The following is a 10056-nucleotide window of genomic DNA, read 5'->3' as shown; positions in this document are numbered from 1 at the left end:
CCAGTGTAGTTAAGTCACGTGTGCATTGCTGAATTTATAAAAGTCTATCATTTTGACCTGCATTTTGCGCTGGCATGCACATTTATGAAGTACATTTTCTTAATACTTAAGAACTGGAAGGTTCTTAAGTATTAAATGTAATTGAACTCATTAAACGTAATTGAATGACGTGCTGCTTGTAATATAATACTAAATATAATAATAATAGTAATAATAATAATTATTATTATTATTATTATGAGCATTTGGTATGTTTTCTTCTGGTTTACTAAATTCAGTTGTGAATGAAAGTTTCCTCCTTATTTTAGTCCCATGTAATGTAATTTTTGTGTGTAACGAACATCCATTATTAAATTACTTGTTTTATTTAGATAATACCATATACATTAAAACAAGTGGACACTTTTCAAAACAAAATTCCTACATTTTATAAATGACTTTATACATGAACCCTTCGGAACCAACTAAAACCAAAAAGGTACTGAATACTTTGGATACTTTTATTTCATTATGATATGCCGAGGTATTATATGCTATGAAGAGCGATTTTACCACAATGAAGAAACAAATTTGTCAGCAACCAAAATATTAATAAGAAGACGTAATGAGCTGGTTCACATGAGCAGCACCTTCGAAAATCAAACATTGTATTATAGCTTTTATTTTGGCTGGCTGATCCTTACCGGAAGTGAAATTAATCAAATATATTTATTCAGATACATTTATTCAGAACGAAATCTGTGTTGTTTTTGATTGCCAAATCATTTATTATAGGCTATTATTAATCACAAAGTTTATTGTTATTGAACAATGAGTTTGGATCCAGCCTGGAGGAAATATGTAAGTGTGTTGCATGAGCGAATAGGGGGATTAGCTCAAATGGTAGAGCGCTCGCTTAGCATGCGAGAGGTAGCGGGATCGATGCCCGCATCCTCCAATGTTTTCGTTTTTATGAATATCACTGCTCTGGGTATGTTATATTATTAGTGACTACAATATAGATAAATATTCCAGAACTGAAAAAAAAAACTGCTGAGATTAAACACTATACAAATAGACTTAATTTACAAAATATTTTATAATAGTAAAACCAATTGCATACTAAGTATCCAAGGACGGTCGGTCTCAGCTGAGCCGTGCTGCCATCTGTCGACTACATGTGTATTGTTAAGTGTGCAATCAACTGCGACTTCATTTGTCTATGGCATATCATTATATCGATGGATATTATTACTTTGTGTATATTATTAAAAAAAAAAGCATATTACATGTTTATGTTTATGTTTAAATAAAATGAATAAAAATGTTTCTTCAAAGATGTGTTTTTTTTTGTGTGGGATATGATTTGATTGATATGATTTATCAGATTTAATTTATCTGATCAAAAGACACTTCAAATGTAAAATGTTTTATTAAAATTAATACACACAAATATTGAAATGTGTACACACACACACACACACACACACACATATGTGTGTGTGTGTGTGTGTGTGTGTGTGTGTGTGTGTGTGTGTGTGTGTGTGTGTGTGTGTGTGTGTGTGTGAAATGGGCTGCACAACTCCTGATGCTGTGGGGGCAGGTGTGATGGTGCACTTCCTGGTGGCAGCAGCGGGCTGTTGACCTGGTCGCAGAAGAGGAGTCTGTCCTTCTCGAATTGGCGGAAGGATAAATTGATGTTTTGGGCCTGATGTCGATGGCGCTTCATCCAGTTTTTCCCTCAGCGGAGGAAGCTGTGTATCATCCACAGCAATTGGGTCAGGTGGAGTCAGTCCCTGAGCGAGGACACTCATTTCCTGATTCTTGTTGAAACCTGAAAATAAATTACTTGCATTATATATATGTTCAGAAGTATTCAGTTAATTTGAAGCAAATAATGCGCCTTGCTTACCACTGAATGAGTGTCCTCTGGTTTAGCTCAAACAGCTGGATCATTGTTTCATCCATCAGCCTGCGACTGTTAAGCTCCAGCTCTCGGATGTGGTGGTATCCGAGAGGATTTTAGACCACTTGAGGGTGCAAACTCCAGCCTTCAGTCGGCGACTTGTGTAAAGCACACAGCTTCATACAAATGGCCTCTACCAAGCGGCTGGTGCTGGGCCACTGTGTTGTACCCCCAGGATGTCCAATCAGACACCGTTTCACACTCTCCACACCCGGTGTGACTCCGGACCGCTTCGGTGCCTTAAAGCACCCATGCGTCAGCTGAGGCTGATGTCGAGGCTGATAGTTGACCCGCTGTTTATCAATATCAGGGAGAGCTGTCCACAGCTGGATGGCCTCTGTCACCTGCAGGTCAGTGAGGTAAGGAGCCTCACGAAGACCCACCAGGTAACCAGCCAGATCCTGGACCTTGTCCCACCCAGCGATGCCTTCGGGTCCAATAAAAATAAAAAATGTAAATCATCACCTGTGTCTGCATTACAGGTGAAGAGATGCCATTGCGTATTAGGAGGGTCAAGATCATGTTGGCATATTGGACTAATTTACAAGGACATAGTAGGGTACACCCCACAAAGGCTATCTTACAAGAACGCTCGGAGCACAATTAAAGCAGTTTCTATAGTTTCGGATGGGAATGCAAAGACATTTGCCGTCTCTGAAATGTATAAAGCCGTCTCTGTAGATACAAGCCTACAACAAATATTAAAGGATAAATAAAAAATAATACTACAGTGGGTAATAGTTCAAAACTATGTAAAGCAGTATCAGGATGAACTATTCATATTTACAGATGGATCAAAACAGCCGAAAACAGGCCACATTGATGCTGCTTTTTTCATTCCTTGCTATGAAGTAGCAATCAAAAAAAAGAACAACAGATCATCTGTCAGTATTCGCTGTGGAATTAGTAGCAATCTTACTGGCATTACAGTGGGTAGAAGAAAATAATCAAAACCAAAGTGTCACCTTAGCTTCAGACAGTTCATCAGCGTTATCAAGTATTCAATCTGGGAAGACATCATGTAGACAAGATGCTATTTATCAAACATTCCATCAGCTTCTCACATTCCATAATCGGGGGATGGATGTCTGTCTCCTTCCTTTGGGTTCCTGCCCATGGATGGAAGGAAATGAGATTGTGGATATTCTGGCAAAAAGTTCTATAAAGCATGAAATAGTAGATATACAAATACCATTAAGTAGAGCAGAGATCAAAACCATGATAAAGGAACACTCACTCAAAATATGGCAGGAACATTGGGACATATAGCTGACACAGGACATCATTTATACAAGATACAAAAACAAGTAGTCATAAGCATAAGGAAGGGCAGAAACGCAAAGAAATAGATGTTAGTCTCACGTCTTAGAATAGGTCATGCTGGTTTAAATTCAACACTACATAGAATAGGAAAAAACCCCACTGGGCTATGCACCCACTGCAATGTACAAGAGACAGTGAAACATACTACTAGACTGCAAAAGGTATGAGGAGGATAGGGCAGAGTCAAAGACACAAATTGGTGAACAAACATGACACTTGAGCTTTTATTTTCGAAAACATCTGGAAAAGTATGCCCCCCCCCTCTTTCTTATCGAAAACATCTGGAAATTGTCCCCCCCGCTTCTTTGAAGTCATTCTGCTGCCCGCACTCCAGTATAGTAGATGGCGGTAATGCACCTTTTAAGTTGAGTTGCCAACCGCCATAAAACCTAAAAGAAGAAGAATGCGGAAGTGGGCGTGGAAACTCACCGGAAGTTGTCATGTTCTGCACTGAATGAGAAGCAGAAAAACGTTCAAACGTGACCACGCTGAGCAGAGAAAATACCAATTATACCAAGGTATCATTTGTATTACTCGTTTTCTAAAAAATGATATTCACAATGTACAATTTAAGAGTTTTACAGGTTGAAGTCCTGTTTGCGTTAAAGGAGTATCTGTTATGAAGCTGCCGGCCTTCAGAGGCCTGCGTGCGCTCTTTGTTTCAGTACTGGCCGTGAATACGTGCCCTAATGCGCCTTCATAAAAGAGTCGGTAGATGCTGGTTTTGTTCCATAGTAAACATTAGTGGTCAGTCAGTTTAACAATGTTATATATATTTAAAGCGGTTCCTACGCCAGCTACCGCTAAAGCTCGAAGTGGACACCACTGCTGTAAAGACTATAAATAGTCTAATGTGATTGCAGTCACTGTTGTTTCTCAAGCCACTGACTAGGGTGTTTCTCAGTATTTGTCTCCGTATCTTCATCAGGAATACTTGAGCGGTGTATGAACGTTTTTTTCTCATCTGTTTTTCTCTAGCTTGAAAGCAGACTCGTTGTGTTATCATGGCTGATGATGAAGGATTTGTCGTCCGTGTTCGGGGTTTGCCTTGGTCGTGCTCTGTAGAAGAAGTGTCCAGGTTTTTTTCAGGTAAGAATGTGGAGTCTGCATAACGATCCTCATAATACTCTTGAGGATTTTAAGCTTTAAAGTTAACAAAGTGGAAACATCTCTTTTCAGGAAGCAAAATTGGCAACAATGGAACAGCCGTCCACGCATAACGATCCTCATAATACTCTTGAGGATTTTAAGCTTTAAAGTTAACAAAGTGGAAACATCTCTTTTCAGGAAGCAAAATTGGCAACAATGGAACAGCCGTCCACTTTACATACACACGAGAATGCGGACCAAGTGGAGAAGCATTTGTGGAGTTGGAGTCAGAGGAAGACCTGAAAATGGCAATCAAAAAAGACAGAGAAACAATGGGACATCGATATGTGGAAGGTACGAAGATCAGAGTTTTTATGTACGCTGCTATTTAGAAATTTGGGGTCAGTATGTTTTTTTTAAAGAAATTAATGTTTTTATTCAGAACGGACACATTACATTTATCAAAACAAATCAAATGTTGTTCTACCGAATTTTTTATTTGCAAAAGAATCTTTAAAAAAAGCATGACTATTTCCACAAAAATATTATGCACAACCGTTTTCAGCTATAAGAAAACAAAATTCTTAAGCATTAAAACAGCATATTAGAATGATTCCTGAAGTATCATGTGAAACTGATGGCTGCTAAAATAAATTACATTTTTAAAATATATTCAAATAAAAATGAAAGAGTTACTTTAAACTGAATAATATTTTACTATTCTACAGTTTTACTGTATTTTTGATCAAGTAAATGCAGCCTTGTTGAGCATATAAGGCTTCTTTAAAAAACATTGCCTGACCCGCTATTGTAAATCGCAGCACTACCTCACAGTTTGAATTGTCTTCTTTCTGATCTTGTTCTCAGTATTCAAATCAAACAATGTGGAAATGGACTGGGTTATGAAGCACACTGGTCCAAACTGTCCAGAGACAGAGGGAGATGGACTGGTCAGATTGCGCGGCCTTCCTTTTGGATGTAGCAAGGAAGAGATTGTGCAGTTTTTCTCAGGTATATTCAAACTCCTCCTTGCAGCCCTTCACATAGTCATCGGGAGAAGTAATGGCCAAGCGTAGTACTCATTGAGGTGAATCTGACCATTCCCATGGTTGCTAGAATAATTTGACACGATTCGTTAGTTAATCCAGCACTGTTGCCCCAAATTATTCTGCTACATTAGGATTATTCCTTTGTTAGCTACCAACTTTTGGGATGGCCACTTTATCATCAAGGCTAAGCCAAGTTAGTGGAATGCTTGCCCACTTGTAGGCCATGTTCCCAAGTGGTGGAACTCTCCCAGTAGGCTTCATTGCAATATGCTTTTTTGTTTTAATTCCTTATTTTCATTCAAGAAAAAAAACAACAAAACAAAACAGACATTGTAAATGGGCATGTGATTTATTTAATATGTCCCCGTTGGGGTTATCTGTCCTTGGGTTGAAGGGTTGGAAATCGTGCCAAATGGGATAACATTGCCGGTGGACTTCCAGGGGAGGAGTACGGGGGAGGCCTTCGTGCAGTTTGCTTCACAGGAAATAGCTGAAAAGGCTCTAAAGAAACACAAGGAAAGAATAGGGCACAGGTGGGGATGGATGGTTGGATTTTCACGGATAGCTGTTTTTCATGTGGTAAACACCTACTACAGTAAACATTCAAAGTGGTATGCAACATGAACTTAAACACGCCACATGGACACGCACACGTCTTTACCAGAGGGCTCCCAGGGCCTTGATGGATTCCTGCTGTTTTGTTGTCTTATGTGTTTATTTGTGAGCAGTCATGAAAATGTCTGGATTCAAAAAGGCTGAATGCATATGTAGTGCATAGCAATGGTGCACTTGGGCATCATGGGATTTTCTAATTCTTAAGTATGCAAATGAGTGCCTTGCAGCAGCCGGTTTGAATACCATTTTAGACTGGATTGTGTAATGGGTCTCTATTTTCTGTTATGCTGAAAGTTGAATGCATGGATGGCACAGCAAAATTTAACAGTTGTTTAAAAAGCTTTGAATTTTGTTACTTGGGATGCAGCAACAATATTATTAAAGGAATAGTTGACCCAAAAATGAAAGCTTGAACACCCTCAGGTCATTCAAGATGTGAGTACATTTTCATTTTTGCGTCAACAATTAAAGGTATACTATTTTATTTTTAAATTATAGAAGGGCTAAATGTTCTTTTGTAAAGCTCTAGAATGGAGACGTATATACATTTGTGAATAAGATGGTCAAAAATGCTTATTAATAGCAAACACTCAAATGCATGTATATTGTACATGTAGCTGTATATTGTACATGTAGCGCAGGGGAATGTTTACAGTATCATACTTTTATTTTTTTTATACTAAAATTTTATTTCTTTGGTGTCCGTTTTGCTTCTGAACAGGAGTGTCTGTGTTGAGTTCTTGCATTGCACCTTAATGCTCATGTGTACGGTTGTAGGTATATTGAGATCTTTAAGAGCAGCCGAGCTGAAGTGCGGACACATTATGAACCCCCACGTAAAGGCACTGGCATGCAGAGACCAGGACCTTACGACCGACCCAGCGGAGGAGGCCGAGGCTACAATGGCATGAGTCGTGGGGGATCCTTTGATCGGATGCGACGTGGCGGATACGGTGGAGGTGAGACCAGCTTCTTTTGCCAATGTGCCACATTTTTGTGCTTTAGCCATCTTGCATGTGCTTTCTTTGATTTTACTTATGTATTTTTTTTTTAATAGGAGCCTCAGATGGACGTTATGGTGATGGTGGTAATTTTCAGAGTACCACAGGTCATTGTGTTCATATGAGGGGACTCCCTTACCGGGCAACAGAACCCGACATCTACAATGTAAGTTGGAGCTGTTTAATATGCTTAATTTATGACTTATGAAAATTAAGGTCAATTGGAAATATATTTGGATGTTAAAAATATCTGCATTTTAAATTAAGTTAAACTTTTTCTGTGCAGTTTTTCTCTCCTCTGAACCCGGTGCATGTGCACATTGAGATTGGGCCAGATGGGCGGGTAACTGGTGAAGCTGACGTGGAATTTGCGACACATGAAGATGCAGTGGCTGCAATGTCAAAGGACAAAGCCAACATGCGTAAGTTAGGTGTATCCTGACGAGAAAGAATTGTTTTTGTGTTACTGTTATTAATTTTGCATTCAAAATGTGTGTGTATATAAACGGTCCCCTTTTTCCTTTTCAGAACACCGTTATGTTGAGTTATTCTTAAACTCAACAGCAGGGGGCAGTAACGGGGGCTACGGCGGGCAGATGATTGGGGGGATGGGTAAGTTAATGGTATAACTACTGTGAATTTTCAAATTAAATTGAGAAGGGCAAGTTGATGTGATAGTAATGGCACAATAATTAGGGTTTCTGCCGGTCTTAAAAGGTCTTAACGTCTTAATTCACGCTTTCGTAAATAAAAGAGATTTTCCAATACAGATATCTAAACATCCTTAAATCAAGACACATTTACTTAAGATGCAAATTGAAGATATGAAGTCTTGTTTTCTGGGAAATTGAACAATTGAATTGTTTTTTAAATTATTAAATAATTATTATTATGTTATTTTCTTAAAACTAGACTCATGTCATTTTGCTTCTCATCACGTAAATGTCTAAGAATTTTTGGACTTTTGCATCGAAAAACAAGACAAAAATGCAGATGATTTCCATATTCTAGTGGCTGGGAGCAGAGGTATTTAAGCCAAAAACTTTTTTTTTTTGTAAAATTAATTAAAAAGTAATGGAGATCTGTTGGAAGTTGTATTTTCAAACTTTGAAGCATTGCTAATACAATACATGACATTGCGAGACCATATTGACACATTGTGTTCCATTCAGTTTATTCCTTGAACTTTCTTTACTTGGTCTTAGATTTACCTTCATAAAACTTAGAGAAACCCTGTATAATAGTCCAGCATGGAACAGTTATGTCTTATTCTAATCTCTTAATTGTTGTACCAACAATAGTGAAGCAGCTGTCCTGAGTCTGAGACTAAACTAGTGCTTATATATATATATATATATATATATATATACATACATACATACAGTCACTTTCATCAGTTTAATGCGTACTTGCTGAATAAATGTGTTAATAAAATAATAAAATATAAAATAAAATAAAAAACGTATTGACCTCAAACTTTTGAACGGAAGTGTATAATGAGGTTTCATGTTCCCGGATCCTTTATTAAGACAGATTAACATTTTACATTTGCCCTTTGTGGAATATCACGTTTCATTAACGCTGATTACAGGATACGTCATTTCACAATCCCCAGATGATTTTTTAGAAAAATGGCAAAATCTCACGAATTCTGCAAATACAGACACTTCCCATCCATTGCGATTACAAAATCAAGAAATTACTGTATGCTCTTAATAATTTGACTGGAGATTTGAGGTCTTCAGCTCTTCCAAAAACACCATACGCAACAAACGAATGGCATGCCAATGCTAAAGAAAAAGTAATCCAGTAATCAGATGATAAATGCACTTGTCAAGTAGGTAATCGAAACGAGATCGAACCAAAGCAAATGAAATCATACACTAATAATCATGTTTAGCTATTGCAAAACCGTATTTAGCATTCCAAGCTGTGCGTAAAATGTAAGCGTGTTGTTCAAAATAAAAGGAAATCTACACATGAAACACATCTTACCTTGCTCATAGCTCGTGCATCTCTGGCCAAAAACAGCACATAAGTTAAAATACTTGCGCAGATCCACATTTTTCATTAACTAACCCAAGTCCCTTTTTTGCACAGCTGCCACCTTATGATATGATTTGGCGTCTCTGAAAGCACCTGTATCCTTAGCCTGGAATTATGAGTCTAGATCCACTAGAACACAGGTTTACTGCTCCATGATTACAGGTCGGTGCCATGCAGAGTTGTGTATGTTGTGACGCACAGGTCGAGCTTTGCTCTGCGCAGTTCTTTGGTGGAGACGCGCGCACACCCATCATCACCATCTCCAACACTTTGTGCCAACGCGAGGCGGGGAACCGCTGGCTGCACTTGTGCTACAAAGACAGTTATGTTTTGTGCGTCTGTGTTACTTTCCAAGAACATTAAAAAGTGACCACTGACCAATAATTATATTTATATAAAAAGTTATGTGTAAGCCAGTGTTTCCCAACCTTTTTTTAGTCGCGGCACCCTTTGGAAATTTTAACAAACCTGTGGCACCCTACAAAATTAATTTTGTCACAATATTTGAAATTCTAACATCGATATGATAATTTGAAAAGTATAGATATTCAATACAACAGGGAAGAACCGCAGAATATAATGTCATACAGATATTTTTAATATTATTTAAAAATGTTGTCCATCAGTGGTGGCAATCAGTAGGCTAATTTCTAATGAAGAGACCAATTTATATGACAGATTTTAATGTAGGCTTTTATACATATGTAAACATTATTTAATTACCATTATAACTAGCTATCTCACAAATGTTTGCTCACTCAGTGTTTTTTTAATTTTACAGTGGGGTAATTTTGGTGCAGTAGCACGAGATAGCTTGATTTCAAACTCTGAATTGAATAAAAAATGACAAGTAAGCAGTCAGTAATAAAATAAGAACAAATAAAGAAATTAATAATGATAGCACAAATAAAAAATAACGACAGGCCTTCGAATTAAATAAATTGCTTTTTAGTTTTTTCAGGTAGGTCTAACAGTAGGGTTAAGATAT

General features: G+C 37.7%; 1 protein-coding gene and 1 non-coding gene across 2 annotated transcripts in view; both read left to right on the top strand.

Moving 5' to 3' along the window:
* Positions 1–864: 864 nt before the first annotated feature.
* trnaa-agc (transfer RNA alanine (anticodon AGC)) lies at positions 865–937 on the top strand. The gene has a single exon. It is a non-coding gene; the product is annotated as a tRNA-Ala (tRNA).
* Positions 938–3688: 2751 nt separating this feature from the next.
* Positions 3689–10056, top strand: part of LOC107684708 (heterogeneous nuclear ribonucleoprotein H-like) — a 16227-nt gene continuing 9859 nt past the window's right edge. Inside the window, exons 1-9 of the mRNA XM_016481041.1 lie at positions 3689–3786; positions 4247–4357; positions 4556–4711; positions 5225–5368; positions 5801–5939; positions 6799–6980; positions 7079–7188; positions 7309–7444; positions 7551–7634. Of these exons, the coding sequence (XP_016336527.1) occupies positions 4273–4357; positions 4556–4711; positions 5225–5368; positions 5801–5939; positions 6799–6980; positions 7079–7188; positions 7309–7444; positions 7551–7634 (1036 nt within the window). The 5' untranslated portion in view covers positions 3689–3786; positions 4247–4272. The remainder of the gene's footprint in view (positions 3787–4246; positions 4358–4555; positions 4712–5224; positions 5369–5800; positions 5940–6798; positions 6981–7078; positions 7189–7308; positions 7445–7550; positions 7635–10056) is intronic.

The sequence above is a fragment of the Sinocyclocheilus anshuiensis genome, unplaced genomic scaffold, assembly GCF_001515605.1.
Source record: "Sinocyclocheilus anshuiensis isolate Anshui unplaced genomic scaffold, SAMN03320099.WGS_v1.1 scaffold509, whole genome shotgun sequence".
NCBI classification, from domain to species: Eukaryota; Metazoa; Chordata; class Actinopteri; order Cypriniformes; family Cyprinidae; genus Sinocyclocheilus; species Sinocyclocheilus anshuiensis.
This window is presented reverse-complemented; position numbering and strand designations above follow the sequence as displayed.